Here is a 17,627-nt window from a genome sequence, read left to right on the forward strand (position 1 = left end):
CTCAGGTGTTACTTATAGCAACACTGGATTAGAGCTTTTTTTAAGAGAGAAGTGTGATTTTTAAACCACTTCAATTTGCTGTTGATGGTTTTTATGCTACAGACATAGCCAACTAACTGGCTCAAAGTTTTTCTTTCATTACCTAGCTCAAAAAAAGTATTTTGTTTGCTTTCATCTGCTTTATGATGATTATTATTTATGTAACATCCAGAAATACGTGAGGCGCGTCACCTCCGCTCCATTAAGAGTCAGCAACCTATTAATCTGGTACAGCTATAGTCGCTGCTTATCCCCTAGCAGCTGAAGTCTGAATGCTCTTTTTGCAATGTTACATGTACTTGTTGTGGATCATGCAAAGTTTTTTTTTAAAACTCTACCTGGGGATTTGTAAACTCCTTGGGGCAGAGACCAGTTTCTTATTATGTTTGTGAGGTCCCTCACATATTTTCGTTCTGGATGCTACATTAATAATAGCCATCAAAAGCAGGTGAAAGCAAACAAAAAAATGTTTTGAGCTAGGTAATGAAAGAAAAACTTTAAGGGAGGAAACCTCTCCTTGGAAATACTCAGGTGCGGAGAATTAGTTGCTAACCAGCACATTGTTCAAAGTTTGCTAGGAGACTGGCTCTTTAAGGATCACAGAGGCTTCATGGCAACAGTTATCGCGAGTTACTCCACCCAAGCTGGCCTAGCTCAAGTGAGAACGGCCACAGTGCAAAACGACCCTGGAGTGACACAGCAGGATGAATTAGCAGCGCAGAATGATTGCATTAGCAGGAGCTGAGCTGCGCTAACTCGCATTTGTAGCCCGTAGCTGCATCCCCCCCCGGCATTACTAGCTTGAGCATCAGCACCACGTAACTTGAGCTAGAGATTTCCGAGAGTGAACGGGAGTTGGGTTAGCAGCAGCACTCGCATTTGGTCCAGTGAACGCTGCAGTGAAGATGAGCCTTATATCCTTTTCAGGCTGTCTATGCTGAACTTTTCCTTCACATCTCCCACCAGGGCAAGCTCTGCCAGTGGTAGCACCAGTAAAGACCAGCTGCCCGCACCGACAACGTGTCAGCCAGCCTTTCTCAGAGGCAACATGGTGGTGAAACACTAGGGTCTGCTTTATGCTACTGCTCCCACAGTTGCTATGATGAGTGGAGCTGCCCTGGAGTTAGAACAACAGGAGGAGATGGTAAGAAAACACAGGATTTGCCAGATTGGCTCAGACCTGAGGTCAGGCTCCTCTAGTGCCCTGTGTCTGATGATGGCCAGTGCCAGATGATTAGGAGGATGGAAAAGGAACCAACAGTAGCATTGGTGAGATAATCTGCCCCTCTGCTACCTCTCATCCTGATCTCTAACAATTAGAGATTGGCTTAAACCAGCAAGCAGAAGGCTGCATTTCCCTTCTAAAATGTTGGTTGTCATTAATGACGACAACTCTGGCTATTCTTTAGATCCATATAAAATATCCAAGCACTTGGAGATAATGCTACTGCCCTTCTTTGTAAAGTGCTTTCCGATACAGATAAAAAGTGCTAGAGAAGAGTGGGGTATTACCACTGATGTGTCACGTTCCTGGCCTCACTGACAGCCAGTGGTAATGAGTAACACTGTCTAGCCAGCTGTTGTCTGTAAAAGTGTTACCTTCGACTGTTTTGGAATTTGTCACTTCTTAAGTTCATTGAATGTTCCCTCGTTTCTGTGTTACAAGGCTTGGAAAAAAGCACAGCACACATGCAGCTCTAGAGGAGTTTGTGATTCAGCCATTCAAAATCTCTTTCAGAATAAACCGGGGCATTTTAGACCTCAGCTCAGGAAAGAATTTTCAAGCACAATTTAACAGAGAAAAGGGCTAAAAGTTCTGCAAATTCCGTCGGACTGGGCCCAATGCTGTTAGAAAGGGACACACTTTTCTGTTGTCCAATTTGAATAATTTTGCTTTCCTTCTAACTAAAGTCAGGAGTCCCTTTAAAAATAGATCTGGTACCCACCATGGCTCAAAGTGACCTAGCCAACTCTGTTTTTTAATTACATTTTCACTTTTTCTTTTGGGTAGAAGAACTAGCTGGGAGAGAGAGCATGTGCACCCACCAGGTCTCTAATTGCAGTTCGTGTTGTGGTCAGTTTCATGCAGGCTTTACATAGTTCTCTCAGAACGACTAATGCTCACTGCATAAAATTCTTACTGTACAGCAGTGTGACAAAAGATGACAACTGGAGCTGTTATGGTGCAGCTCATCAACGATTATGGTTAAACCTGCCTTACAAAGCATGATTGTCCTCATATGCATTATCTTAGTTATGACTTGGTACAGTCTATGACCCTGACCCTACGAATACGCACCTTTACACATGCAAGTTGTCCCATTCAGCTCTAGGAAACTACTCACATGAATAGAGGCACTCACGTATGTGTTTACAGGGTCAGGGCCCAAGTTGTTACCACAGTGGCAAGAGCAGCATATAAAATATAAGGCACAGACATTACAGAGCTATTGATAAGATACTGGCTCCCAAATCTGCATCAACAGGTAATGATGCCAAGTGGAAAGGGCACTGGACTGGAAGTCAGAAGTCTAATCCTAGCTCTGCCACTGCCTATTGGGTAACCTTGGGCAAGTCACTACTATGCCTGTATTTCCTCTGCCACCCTATCACTGTCTATTTATTGTGTGAAATCCTTGGGGCAAGGATTGTCTCTTACTAGGTGTCTGTACAGAGCCTGGCACAATGGGTCCCTGATCGCAGTTAGGGCCTCTGCTTGGAACTGTAAAATAATAATTGTGATGAGAATTTAAATATTTAAAGAAACCCTGTACTGTTCAACTTAAAAAAGCAGAGGGCAGTAGAAATGTCAGCATTCAGGCTGAACTCTGTCCTACACCCCCACTGCAGGGACAGAGCATGATAGGACATCTGAGATGGGATATCATGCAAGTTTGGAGATTCTAGCAACACATTTGCTCATCAGCATGAGAGGAGGGAGTCGAAGCGTAACTCCGGGCTTTTCCCCGCTTCAGCAGCGCTTTCTGCAGATTTATGTTTCAGCTGATTTAGCAAATGCCCTAGCCCAACCAGGCAGAGTAGAAACAGGCCACATTTCACAGCGGTGACACAACCCAAGAGGACCAGGGGTCATAGCTGTCAAATGACTGCTTTATAGAGCATGAGAGACCCAGCACAGTTTTTACAGTATTTTAACCCATAGAATACAGCTGACAAAAGGACTTAATGACAAAGGTTTGAAAAGTCCTCTCCAGATATCAAAATCCCACTGTTACTACTCTCCTGAGATCAAAGAGAGATTTAAAAGCATCTTGGTCTTTTCCGGGTTCCTCTAAAACATGATGTAAGAGGACTTGGGAATAGTGTTCTTCCTGTTAAAATGCTATAATGTTCTCCCAGTATCCCACCCACAAAAGGAACAAACATTCAATGAATGCTAAGGCTGCACAGATAACCACTCCCACAATGGCAGAATTAGGGTTGCACTTCCTGATTTTCATCTAACTAGGTCCTTGTCTGGCCCCTCTTCACCCAAGTATCTGAATGCCTTAGAATAATCATCAATCAGTGGATTTTATCCTTACAATGCTACTGAATTACTACTAACCCCATTTCACAGATGGGAAACTGAAGCATAGAGCGATTAAGGGACCTGCCTGAGGTCACACACACATAGGTTTGATCTCGGGAAGGAGTGCAGGTCTTCCAAGTACCAGTTCAGTGTCTAATCCATAAGACCATCCTTTCTTCCTTTGTGTCTTTGCCTTAAGTAGCCTGAGTTGTCTAGGAGGGTGGATCAGATGACTGAATGGTCCCTTTTGACCTTAAAATCTACAATTCTCCAATTTTTCAAATAACGCAGTGTATCATATGTTTTTCCTCACATACTTACATAGGTGTAGCATAGCTTGTACTTTTTTCCTCCAATATTCAATCCTAACACTAATTTTATTGGCATAATAATTCAGTATCACTTTATTGTCAGACTTTTCATATAGTAAAATTCTATGGGAGTTCTCACCTTTCTAACGTATATATGAAGAATTTAATCAATAGCTACGCAATGTTGTTTTCAACCAATAGTACAGACTTCCTTGAGTGAAAGTCAGGGGATGAAACACTTAACTAGAAAGCTGATTTAGTGGCTAATTTTGGTGGCCTATATTTGCTAGCAAATTGTCACAATTACTGTGAACAGATTACGTTTTGTGTGTACTTTTTACTGTGTACTTTTTAGTACAAAGGGCAGTGTTGTCTAGTGGATAGCGCACTGGATGAACTCAGGAGACCCGGATTCTATTTCCAGCTCTGCTACTGGTCGACCTTGGGCAAGTCACCTTCCTCGCTGTGTGCCTCAGTTTCCCCATCTGTAAAATGAGGCTAATGATGACCTCCTTTGTGAGGCGCTTTGAGATCAATAGATGAAGAGCACTAGAGAAGAGCTAGGTAACAAGACGTTAACATTAACAATACCGTTGAAAACGTTACATTTGATCATGTAATTAAAGAGGGAGCAGAGCTAAGATTGCTTGTGCCAGCTGGGTGCGGGTGTTCCCTGCCTTTGGAATGCTTCTCTGGGACTCCGCACTGGTCTCCAAACAAGCTTTTTTTTAAAAAAATAGAATGTCTTAGGTTTTACACAGAAAAAAGCAACGCTTCAAACTCCAGCGTTCGGATGCTCTGCAGACTTTCCAAACCTGCAGTTAGCAAGCATCAATCCCCTCAACGAGAAACACGTGGCGAGACACCACCCGAATGCCCTTGCCCCAGGCCTCTTAGGAGGACTGTAGGAGGGGGCCCGGCTTTCACCTGTGCATTACAAGAACTGCAGTGGGGGGACGTTGTCAGGCACCCAGCTGCCGAGTTCCCAAGGTGAGCTGGAGTGAACATTCCCGCAACACACCTTGAGCTCTGTCCTCACCTGTACCCTTTAGGGAGTCCACAACTGGGGAGGGGGCTTTGAACTTTCATCATCGACACAGCTGCTGTTATGCATCAAAGCTGGGCTCCCTCCCGCACACCTTAGACAGGCTGCAGGGCTCTCCTTTGCAAGATCTACAGACGCTGTGACAAGGAACTTGCATTAGCCTCGGCCCCTGTGCACCTTATGTGAGCTCTTTTCTCAGCTCCAGTTCTCCCTACCAATTTCAACAGCAGAAAGGACTAGCCAGGAGCCTGACTCAGCCGCACAGGTATGCACAGAGCAGCCTGCTTTAGGTCTGCACTTCAGGCACAATCCAACACCCACTGAAATCCAGAGGAAGATTCCTGCAGCCTGGATCAGCCCCTTGACATCAATGAAATTTACTTGTGTGGTTAAAGTCAAGCATGTGCGTACATATTTGCAGGACTGGGGCTCTTATGAACTTAGTGAAAACAATGCACAGCCCGTGCTCAGTATGTGAGTTTCAAATGCTCGTAACACCATTAAAATCAAACCCCGTCACCTTTGGAAGAAGGCTGCACACTGCTCCTCACTCAAGGCTAGTTCCAGACCAAATTTCAACATGCAAACCTGACACTTTGACTGCAAGGCTGTACTAACCAAATAGGAAGTTGCAATATTTTTTCTACAATGAGAAAAGTGCATCCCTCTCCTTCCACTCAAACCCACCTGAATGGGTATTGCTCAGTTTAGTTATTTAAATCCACCTTCAGGCAGAGACCACGTGCAGAAAATTTCAACCCTAAAAGCACTACGAGCAACTGAAAATGGGGGATTTGAATGGGAACTTTTCTACAACCTTAAGTGTAGCAAGTCATGACCAATACCCCCACTAGATCGTAACACAAGAACAGGTGAACTGGAAGGAGACAGGTTTCTGATAACACAGGCTACTAGGCCCTTGTTTACTCCATCTGTAAATCAGTGGAGTGATCTGATGGCAGAACTGGCTCCCTAGCAGGATATCAGAATGTGCAGTTATGTATAATTATAGCGCTTTGCAGATCACTGTTCACAGTACACAGTGCCTGGACCAAATCCTGTTCACTGTCACACTGGTGTAAATCTCAGGTAACAAGTGAAGCCACTTGTGTTACCCCAGATTCACAGGGGTGTAACTGAGAGCAGAACTTGGTCCTTCCTCTGTATAAATGCAAATAGCAGCAGGAAAGGAGTCATCCTACTGGCTGGAGGAGACTCTGGCTGCTCTTGTAATTGTCCAGTTCTGGGTTTCTTTTAGAGTTTCTCCCCTGGGAGTGGTATGCCCAAAGGCCTGAAGAGTTTTCTGACTGCTCATTTACAAGGATCCAACAGGCTACAGCTGTTTTTGCAAACCAGGGTTTATCTTACTCAGCTGGCAGGCAGCAACTGAAATCTTTCAGCTACCACTCTGATCTCACCTGTGAAGGAAGAGGGCGGGATCAGCAAACAAGGGGATTTAACGTCTCCTAATCTGACTGATCCAGAGCCCATTTCAATTCAACAGAATCACAAACTGACCAACTGCAGATGGAAATTAATCTCAGCTATTGGTGCTGTCCCCCTTTCTGCAGCAAAGGGGCACTGGACTGGCAACATTTAGATAAGGGGTGAAAATCTTGGCCCCACAGACTTCAATAGTAAAACTGCCACTGACTACAATGGGGCCAGAATTTCACCTCAGCTGTTTTGGTTTTTTTAATTAATGACCATCTTCCCCAGGAAAGGCAGTGTGGTTTAGTGGATAGTGCACTGGGCTGGGCATCAGGAGATGTGGGGTGTGTTCCCAGCTCAGCGACTCTTAGGGTGACCCGAATTTATAGGGACAGTCCCGATATTCGGGGCTTTTTCTTATATAGGCACCTATTACCCTCCCACTCCCTGTCCCGATTTTTGACGCTTGCTATCTGGTCAGCCTCGCTACTGTGTGACCTTGGGCCAGTCACTTTCTCCTCCCACTGCTTGCCTGTCTTCTCTCTTTGCCCTTCAGGACAGCGACTTTGTGGATGGACACACTGGGGCTCTAATCTCCGCTGGAGACTCTAGGTGCTACTGTAAACCAATTGAGTCACAACACAGCTTCACCGAAGCCGCCGCTGCTCCTGACACAGCACCCTGGCTACTGTCCCCCTTCCCGGCTCTGCCTTGATTAGCATAGCCAAGAGACATGTATCTGAGATTGAGTTTTCTCTTGAGCTTGCTTACTGCTTGGCCTCCTCTGTCCCTGCCCCTAGTTCCCTCAGCCAGCGGGAAGCTCTCAATTCCTCGATTCTCCTGAGGTGAAGCTAATGAGGCCCACCTGGTCTGGCTGCAGCATGGACTCTATAGCTCTCTGCGGGGTCCTAGCACCTGTTGCCCGGCCGGCGACTGTTTCCACAGAAACGGGATCAAAAAAGGCATCAACAGCGAGCACTGGGTTTGCAAAAAGCAGCTAGAGACCTTAGAAGCCTTAAATTAAAGAAACGACAGCAGTGAGGGAAATGCTTGGCGCCTGGTAGTGCCTCCATGTTGGGGGGGCACAATTAAAAATAGTAACTTTAAAAATATAGATATTTAACCTGCCTCTCACTGACAAAGTATTTTTAAAAAGTTAACAAAAGCAACATGGACCTTCAAGTAGCGTGGGTATACTGGATAGCAATGATTCAGTGGTTGAAGGCACATGGCTGACACTTTCCCTGTGTGTGTGTGTTATGGCTCAGGTGTACTAGTGTACACACACCTTGGCATACTCCAGTAGGCAGGTAAATGCCATGTCCATATGCCTTTATGCATCTCTGTCTCCACACATACAGAAGCACCTTCTGCATCCAAGGAGAACAGGGAACATTAGTCCCGTCCGTGTTGCTTTCACTGGACTGTGCATATAAATACACTGGTAACACATGCAGATCTATGACATTGCCTTTTGGGTGGCCAATGAGGAGGGAGGCTGTGTGCGTATGTACGGAGCTGGAGGGGGTAGCACCAAGTGTGTCAGACAGGTAATGTGGTCCAAAGGATAGGGCACTACATTGAGAGTCAGGAGATCTGAGTTTCAGTCCTGGATCTGCAACTGTCCTGCTAGGTGAATGTGAGCAAATCACTTCCCTTCTCTGTGCTTGTTCCCTCCCCCACCCCTTTGTTTGTCTTGTCTGTTTCAATTGTACACTCTTCAGGACAGGGACTATGTGTATGTCCAGCACCTAGCACAGCAGAGCTTTGATCCTGGGTGGGACCCTGTGGTTGCTAATTTAATACACACACATAAGTTTCAGGATCTCTTCAATTTACTTGAGCAGCTCAAAACACTGCCATGTGTTTGTATTCAGCCTGTTGAGTGATCTGTAATTAACTGTATAATTGAGACTTTTGTATTAAATTGTGTAGAAAGTCAGCAAATTAAACCTCAAAGAGGCACATGCAATTTGCCAGCGTTCTCATCCACAGCTTGGGGGCGTCAGTGGACTTTGCTCAGACATTTTCCTTTATGGCGAAGGGGGTAGGATTGAACCCATCAGCTACAGAAAAGAGAGCTAGCGGTCTTGAAAGGAAAACCCCACCAGCCACTCCCAGATGGACATCTCTGCCCAACCTCTTTAAAGAAGGCTATTTAGCGCAAAGCCAAATAATGGAAAAGTAAGAAGAGACTCATTTACCTGTGATTTTTTCTGGCTGGTTGTGGCACTAAGTAACGGACACCCTGAGGGATTATCTAGGCAAGTACTGCATACATGAGAAGCACAGTAAATTAATCCATAATTAAAGCATGCATAACCAACATCGAACCAGCAGCAGCCTGGGTCTATCACTGCTCCCACCAGGGGTTTGTTTGAAGTTCTACCATTGAGTCCAAGGTCTACCTAGGAGGGCCTCCTCCCACTGAGGCCAACAGGAGCAGAAGAGAGGTCTGTACTGGTTATCCCCCCAGCAGACCCACTGGACTCAATGGACAGACTCCCACTTACTTCACTGGACACTGGTTCAGGCCTGGGTCCCCATGGACAAACCTAGCTTTCGGGCTACCAGCCACGATCCTAACCCACCTCCCTCTTTTGCTTTGTGTCCACAGACTCCCTCACTTCAACTCCCCCTTCCCGGAGCTGCTACATTGACGAAGCTAAGAGGAGGGGTCGTTTGTCTATTGATACGTAAATACAAAAACCATCTCGCCACATGACAGCCAATAGGAACATTTATAAGGATTTCCGGCATCGGCTCAATCAAGTTAATGTTAAATACAAAACCAGAAAGGTTGTTGAAATAAGAATATACACATTCAGCGAGCTTAGTACAGTATAAAGTTACTCTGAGGTCTGGTCCGCGGCCCCCCCCCACCTCCCAGGGTGGGGAAGATAGGGTGTGAGGGTGAGACATCCCAGCAGCCCTTGGCAATACTTGGGAGGGCTAGGGAGGCGCAGGCTGTGCGCTGAATGGCAGGCTGGGCCCTACAGGGGCGGTAAGGAAGGGGAAATCAGCTGCTCCAGGTTTGTGGCTTCCATACCTTATGGTGGTTTTGGCTTGGCACCCGGCAGCCGCAGCTCATCCCCTGATGACGCCTGCCTGGCACAGATAGGTGGGAGGGGGATTCCCTGGAAAAGCACAGCTTCTGCTGCAGAAGTAAGTTACCACCATCAGATGAGTTCACTCTTTCTTGGGTAAAGCCCAGTTACTCTGACAGCACTTCACATCCCTTTGCCTTGCAACACTTTGTACCTACTGCCACCCATCCAGCCCCTTAGCGAGCAAGTGGGTCTCCTCCAGAACCAGGAAGGCAGGGCCGCATCCTCACAATGAAGATCTGAAACTCCTCACCCAAGGGAAAAGATCCGCCCTGGGACCCTTCCTCCAATAAAAGACAGGCAAGGGAAACAGAGAGAATTGGTAAGTGAGAGCAAGATGTGCCATGTTAAACCAGTGTAATCCCTGCACGGCACCCCGGCACAAACTGCAGGGAACCGGATGTAGCCTGCCCTCTGATCTAGCTGGACCAAGCACAGCTTCTCTGCACCACTCCGACCCAACAGGAATGCATCAGCGCAACACGCAGCGTGGTCCATACCCCAACGTGCATGTGTGTTAGCGAGTGTGTGCCTTCCACAGCTGCAGCAGAGGCGTGGAAAGAAAAAAAAACCAAACAAAACAGAGCCAGTAACATCACAGCGCCGTTAACAATGCATGGCTACAACTCACCATTTGAGAGATCACAGCAGTGAGACAACATTACAACACTGAGCCCCAGGAGCCACTAGAAAGAGGTGCATGTATATATGTATCTATATAATACGTACATGGCTAGACCTGAACACATCGAGTATATATTATATACACACATACATAGACACACACACACACCTAGTGGCAGAGAAGACTGAAGTATGTGCCTTTTCTAAACCCAAGGCGAGGGTGGTTCTGGAAACGGTTCCTAGGCTATTTATTTAAGTCAAGTCCTTTAGGTGGATTTCAGGTGGTCCCACGAAAATAAAATCATACTTGAGGAGCAGATCCTCTTCCCACGTATCTCTAGTCACCCCTGGCAAGTGGCAGCCACAATTTGGTTTCAATAAGGCACAGTTCAACAGCAGGTGCTCACAGTTAAGAGCACAAGCTGCCCATCGGTGGCTACGAGCCGCGGTTCATCATAACCAGCGAGCCAAAGAAAGGTCAACTGGAGCTTTACGACAAAGGAGGTGGGTTACCGATGGCAACCTGAAGGCTCTGCGGAATCCAGACTGGTCGTGAGGAAGGCGGGTTGATCATGACTGATAGGAGAGCCAGTCCCTGCCATCGAGCTGGGCTGCGTCCCAATTAGCTCTTCTCCTGGCCTGCCCACGTGTGACTGGAGGGTAGCAGGCCCTCTCTCTGAGCGTGCTCCATGATGGCAGTGTAACAGAAATAGTACTGCTCTGGGGTCTGGATGCTGAAGGCTCTCTGCATTCTCATCCGCATCACGGTCTGGTACACGTTGAGCGTGCCCGTGTCCTGGAGCTGGGAGAGGCAGATGTCCAGTGCGCAGAAGGTACCTGAGGGATGGAACAAACAGGCCCGCCATCAAAACGCCACCTCTGCCGCAGCTCCACCCAACAGAAATGCCTGACAATCCGCTCCCCACGCTGCCACTCGTAGGCCCCCAGCTACCATCCAGACCAGGAGTCCTAAAATCTCCACTACCCTCAGGGAACGTCCTGCCTGAATTCCACCGATTAACCCTGAGTTCTTGCAAGGCAGAGGAATTCCACCCCGGAAAGGAGGCACGTGCAGTGCATGCCTTGCCACCGCGCCCAGGGGGATCCCACAGAAAGGAGTTCCTGTGAGAGTCTCACACAAAGGACCAGCCCGGTTGGGAGCAGTCTGCTCTCGAGATCCCAGCACCCAGGTTGAAGGCACACGGCTCCCCCTGGAGGAAGGGCGTAACTCTCTTTTTCTGGCTGACGAAGGATCAGGCCTGAGTGAATCGGAAACAAGTCGCAGCCAGCCTTCAGTGTACAATAAGCCTTGGGGGGTGGGGAGGAGCAGCTCTCCGGAGCTGGCGAGGATTACCTGTCCGGCCGATGCCAGCGCTGCAGTGGACCACCATAGGCGGCCCTCCTGTGTGGCCTTTGAAGCGAGGCCCCAGGGCACTGGCCGCCACCCTCTGCTGTTGCTTGACTGCCCCCAGGAAGTCGATCAGAGTGGCAGCTGAAGACGGGACGCCGTAATCCGGCCAACTCAAGAACTGGAAATGGGACACCAGACGCCTCTCTCTGTGCTGCGTGCGAAAGCCCCATTGTCAGTGCTTCTCGCTTCCACTCCACTCCACCGCCCCATCCCTTCGGGAATGCCCCTTCCCACCTCTAGCGCAGGACTCCACATGCTCCCTCTCTTCTTCCTGGAGCAGCTGCACACCAGCCATTGCAAGGCCTGCAGCATGGGTCCTCCCTCACCCAGCCCCAGCCCGACCCAACCCCATCCTCCTCCTGTCACATCATCCACATACAGCGTTCCCCAGGGTCCCTTCTCCCGCACAGGGGTCCGGAGACCACCATCAATGCCACCTGGCCAAACAGTGAACTCACTTCTCCAGCAGCCCAGACACCGTGTCTCTCTCCTTTCTTCAGAGATGGGCGTACACCTCCCCCCACGCAGCACAGGCCATTTCTTCTCCACTGGCAGCAAAGGGGATCATCCACACTGCCCACTCCTCTCCACGGGCACCAGTGAGGACGGCAGCCTCATTCACCCCTGTAGCCTAGCCCTCTTGCCCCATTCTGGAACTGGTTGCCCAGCTTGTTCCGGCCATTGAAGGGTGGGGGTGGGGAATTACCTCAGTGTCATAGATCTCCAGGAGGGTTTTCTTGTAATGGTTCAGGTTCTCCACCCCAAGGTTGGTGACGGTGAGGGATCCATAGCACACCCGGAAGTCTTTCTCCAGTGGCCAGTATTGGCCACACTTCCTCCTGCCCCCTTCCTCAAGCCTGTAACACACGAGGGGTGGGGAGATGGGTGGGTTCCTCTCCTCCCTGTTGTTCCATCCCAGCCTTGTCACCTATTGACCTGCCGGGCAGCTGGGGCGCAGACGTGCAGGCGGCCCTGACTCTGCGCTCAGGACCTGCTCGTTAATGGAAGAGCAGGGAAATGGGAGACTGCCCGAGGAGACAAAGTCCTCCCCTGCAGAAGGAGGGGAGAGGTGTGGTGGGCCCAGTCCCTTAGGGAAGGATTGCTAAATCTCCATAGCGCGTTGACTGGCAGCATCCGCCAATGCTGAGTGGCCAAGTGTCAGTCTGGGAAACACTGCACTGAGACAAAGGGCTGGGCCACTTACTCAGTCATTACAGAGGCCATTTTCAGGGCGTCTGTCCATCTGTTAGGTCATTTCAACATACACCCAGGGGTCTTAAGTTGGGGGTCACAACCAGGCTTCACAACCATTCTTCCTTTCTTGCCTTTTCATTTTAAAACAAATTAAGTTTCCACAACCATTGTGGCTGGAGGGAACCTTGTAAACCCGCACAACGTGTAAATGGATGCGATGAGCACTGCCTGGACTGGGCAGATAGCCTGAAACAACAGTTCAGGGGCTCTCCATGGGGGTGCGACATCAACAAGCATCAGGGAGTTGCAGGCCCTTCCCAGGTTTGGGAAAAAATTGAGACCCACAGATATAGGCTATTTCCCAGAATACTACAATTAAACTCCATGCTTAAAATATTCGTAATACTTAGCACATCTCATCTTCAGTGAATTTCACAAACATTAAGAGACTCCAAACTCCTTGGAGGCAGATATTAATAGACTGATTTTACATATGAGGAAACCGAGGCAGAGAGGTTAAGTCACTTGACCAAGGTCACAAGAGGAATGGGTTTCAGAAATGGGAAACAGGATCCCAAAGTATTATATAGACACTCTCTCGATCTCACGCTATAGTGTGTGTGTATTTTTATCTATATCTATAAATGTATATGGCACTTTGTATATACATATACACACACATGAATGTACACACACCCTACACACACGCACACACTTTATATATTCATATATGCGTATGCATTATGGCCACCATCAACAAAAATGCAGCCACTTCTTGGGTGGAATGTGGCAGTCGCTTTAACAGTGCACAACACCACTACAAAAATTTAGGGCAACAAGTGAAGACACAAACGATATGCCATATCCAGTGTTGTACACTGAAGCCATAGGAAGTAAGATTACCCAAACTGGACTTCGGCCTGCACAATGACACTAACGTTTGTTCAGTAAAATGGGACATAGAATCCTGAATGTCCCTAAGTGGTCAGGACCTCGGTTTTCTCTCTCATCCAAGAGACTGAATGGGTCTCTGCTCTCCACACACACTCACCTGGTTGTCATGACAATCACCAGAATGTTTTGCTCCCACACCATGCGCCAGAAGTCGCAATACGTGTTTTCCAGAGGTCCTGAAGCGACAAACCACATGTGAGAAAGGGCACAGGCGTCAGACACATCAGTTCTCATCCGGCATCCCAGTATAATGGGGGGTGACATGGGACATAAATTGCACCTCCCGCTGGATTGGTCTATCCAATCCCTTCTGGCCACATCACCTAGCACCTGGACCATGGTAATTCCCACTGAGGAACATGGACATGTGGCAAAACAGCACCTAGCAATGACAACGGACCCGTAGGGCTGCCTCATCAAGTCATGTGGGTCACTGAGATGTTACATGGAGCTTCTAAAAGTATTGGCTCTAAATGCACATTTGGTAGCTCCTGCTTTCCAAGGGACACCACAGCCCAGCGTTGCTGTGTGATTTAACAAGGGTTGAGAGGTTGGTATTATTTCCCTTCTCCTCTCATCCACATTACAGTTGCTGTCACAGGTAACAGAGCTAGCACACGGCTGGAGAACGTGGCTAGAGTCGGAAGAACTTGAGGAGAGAAGACCCACTGTAAACACAACGCCCACTCCTCATGTAGGCCAAACGCGATACAGGCCGAGTGCTTAAAATGGCCGACAAGTTTCTCACTAGCTGTCAATGTCTGCTACAGATTTGAACCCCATTTTTCTGGCCATGCCTCAGTTGCATGCAACAAGCCCTGGAGAGGATTTTGAAGAGCAATGCGGTGATGTGAAAAGCTTTTGGGGAGGGCTGTGAATTTGCTGTAGGAGCCAGGTCCTGTGCCTGGATAAACATTAAGAAAAGTCTTAACCAAACAACAGCTGGGCCCTCTCCGGTAGAAACCTGGGTCAGGGATGGACAGTGTCACCCAGGGGGCTGGCCCGTGTAAATGAGGTGGGTGCAGGGCCCCTGTGCCAGAGCAGGTGCTCCCAGTTGAGCAATTTAGAGGGTGGAGCAGCACCTGGAGGCTAGAAAAGATCAGGGAGAGAGCCAGTAAGAGTCAGTCAGGATGAGTCAGGAGCCTGGAGAGGATCCCTAGGGACAGCTGCCAGAAGCTCATGGCAGACGGTCCCTGGGAAGAGGGAGGAATCGCTAGGGTCAGCGTGGGACCTGGGAGAAGGCTGAAGAGCAGCAATGTGGGTTTGCTGGCTGGTGTCCCCAAGACAGCCAGGGCCAGAGAAGGCCGAAGGAGCAGCAGAGGACCTTGCCTGCTGACATCTCCAGGGTTGGTGAACTCCAATGGGCTTTGGATCGAGCCCTCGCTGTACACCTCCCCTCCCCGCCCTTGGAGTGAGCCCCTCCCCAAGGCAGCCACGCTCCGCAGATGCTTCTGACCCTTTATGCTTTAACCAACCACCCCCGCAGCCCCACCCTTTTTCTTCCAGCCCCTCCAGAGGCATGACTCCTTCCTTACAGGACTCTTCTGAGCACACGCTGGATCCGTATCCAAGACTCCTCCCCGCCCCCCGCCACGTCAGGGTGTGAGGAAAGGGCCGCCTATGGAGAGCGGGGTGCGCCAGCTCAGTGCACCGAAGCAGCCTACCAGCGCGCCCAGCATTATGGAGCACAGGCTCCGTTCTAAGCAGAGCATGAGCTTACCTTGCGTACCAATGTAAGCATTCCTTTGCTTATAGCCATCCATGAAGCTGGCATTGATGTAGTCTGTCAGCTGGCGAGAGAAAAGGTACACAAAACGTTATCCCAGGGAGCAGAACGCCACCACGCACTGGAGAAGGAATGCCCCAGGCCAGGGGAAAGCTGCTAGTCAGTTGAGCAACCAACAGAGCGTGATGTACACAGGTTGGGATAGACTAGAAGATGACTGGGCACCAGGCATTCTTGAATTTCATCCAGGGCATCTCCTCCAACCCAGCTTTCAGGCTGGAGGGAGCTCAGGTTTGCATCAGTGTTAAAACACTTTGATGCTGCCCTGTTTGAAAAGCAAAATCTGCCCATTGCACAGCCCTCCTGCTGCTTATAGCAACTACGTTGATAACGCACAGGCCAGTTACACTTGGGGCAGCAGAGCCAGGGGAACTGCAACCTACTCCCTTCCAGGCTAGGTGCAGACTAGGCTGTTACTATTTCCAAAGCACCACTGGCCGTGGGGAGTGGAGGGAAAGAGGGGAGACTCACATACCTAGAGATAAAATAGCAACAAAAGGATGGGAAAGAAGCGAAATGTGATGGAGTTAAACTCCAGCCATGTTGATCACCTGGCATTAAAGTAATGAACTCAGAAAGAAAGAGAAACTGTCAAGACTAACTGGATTCAAAGCAGAGCCATCGAATAACCTCCCACAATGCCCTGTTGTCCATGCCTCCCAGTGACACGGAGGGCTGTTCTGGAGATGGGCTTTCTTCACTCATTTTCTCCCAGAGAAAGTGCAAACATGCAGGAAGCTTAAAGGAACTGAGAGATCTTTTCCTCTGCAAGGACCCGAGTTGGGGACGCAGGGTCGTGCGTTCCTCCTGCGGCAATTAAAGGCTTGACACACACTCCAAAGAGGTGCCCAGAGCTGCATCCCTCAGAGACAGTGGGGTTAATAGCATAACTGATCCTTCTAGGAGGGGCGCCCCCAGACTCCAGCCTGGGCAGATGAATGAAGCCGGGGCTCACTCCAGCGGTTTTCAGCTGCATGCTCATCTATCTGCAGTTACTCTGCAGCCTCCCCCTACGCTACGTTCAGGTTCAGAGCTCTCAAGGCTGATCTATTTTTTTAAACAAGCGCCACACTGCCCTCCTTGAGTAGACAGCCTGGCACACTGGGCTCCGCTCAGCACTCCCCAAGTTCAGGCTGACAGGAAGCAGTTCCCGCCAGGGAGAACGTGCATGGAAAGTGACAACTGATGATTGAAACGGGCATTTGGGAGCTTCCAGCTGGCAGCGGCCATAGTGAGAGATACTGGCTGGCTGCCGGGGCCCGACGTCACACCCAGCAAACCAGTTCCCATCTTTCTTTCAGAGGAAAAACCAATATTTAGAGACCGACACTCCGCGGGTGTAAATGAGCGTAACCATGCTGAAGTCAATGGAGCTAGGCAGATGTATTGCCACTGAAGATCTAGCCCTAATTTTAAGGAGTTATGTTCTTCTGAATGTCATTGCAGGGTGGAAACTCATCTGTGGTCTCAGACATGGGGTGCACCTTTCCTGTCACCCCGGCAAGGCCAGGGCCGCACAGGGCCCCACTCTCCCAGCACTGCCAGGAACGTGGCTCTGTCCAGGAGAACGCTTCACTACTGCTGGAATCAAGCCTGGTGTTCCCAACGCAGAGGTGAGAAAGACCTGTCCACTAGCAGGTGGGAGACGTGGGTTTGAGACTCTGATTCAACATATGGCAGAGTGCGGAGAGGGATCACCAGCCAAAATCAACACACACTCCAAGTTTTAGGCAGCGCTTTCAGAACACGGGGCCAGGCCCTGCCCTCACACCGCCCTGGCTGGCAAATCACTCTCCTTAGCACACAGGCAAATGCCACCCCAGGAACGAGGGGGAGGGACCACGTGAAGGGGTGAGAGTCAGCACCCCGGGGAAAACTGCCTTTGAGCACTTACCTCGGAGCGGCTGTGCGGTTTGGTCAGCTTCACTCGAGTTTGGTCCAGGCACGGCACATCCCCATAGCGGTTCTTCTCCTGGTTATACGGAGCCCTGGGACACAGGAGAACAGGCAGGACAAGATGGACTCTGTGCTAGATAATACCGTGCCCAGCTTTGGGCTCTGCCCTCACTCAAACCTAAGGATTTCCTCACCTAGGGAAAGACCCGTCTATCAGAGAGTCGGGCAGCACTGTCACGCTGATGCACAGTTCTGGTCTCTGCTGAGTTGGGCTGGGATGCCAGGGGTGTGGCTTTG

The 17,627-nt window shown here is 49.3% G+C and overlaps 1 protein-coding gene across 4 annotated transcripts in view; it reads right to left on the bottom strand.

Annotated features, from left to right (window-relative positions):
- Window positions 1-10,050: 10,050 nt before the first annotated feature.
- Window positions 10,051-17,627, bottom strand: part of PTPN9 (protein tyrosine phosphatase non-receptor type 9) — a 41,352-nt gene continuing 33,775 nt past the window's right edge. For 3 of the 4 annotated variants that reach the window (XM_067534652.1, XM_067534651.1, XM_067534654.1), the window contains 6 exons: window positions 17,329-17,422; window positions 15,369-15,438; window positions 13,746-13,824; window positions 12,207-12,357; window positions 11,444-11,646; window positions 10,051-10,926 (listed from right to left, as the gene is read on the bottom strand). In XM_067534652.1, the coding sequence (XP_067390753.1) occupies window positions 10,599-10,926; window positions 11,444-11,646; window positions 12,207-12,357; window positions 13,746-13,824; window positions 15,369-15,438; window positions 17,329-17,422 (925 nt within the window). In that variant the 3' untranslated portion in view covers window positions 10,051-10,598. Of the gene's footprint in view, window positions 10,927-11,443; window positions 11,652-12,206; window positions 12,358-13,745; window positions 13,825-15,368; window positions 15,439-17,328; window positions 17,423-17,627 lie in introns of all 4 variants that reach the window. The other variant, XM_067534653.1, reaches the window with a different exon arrangement.

The sequence above is a fragment of the Emydura macquarii genome, unplaced genomic scaffold (genome assembly GCF_026122565.2).
Source record: "Emydura macquarii macquarii isolate MOO-44397 ecotype Brisbane River unplaced genomic scaffold, CSIRO-AGI_Emac_v2 contig_3451, whole genome shotgun sequence".
NCBI classification, from domain to species: Eukaryota; Metazoa; Chordata; order Testudines; family Chelidae; genus Emydura; species Emydura macquarii.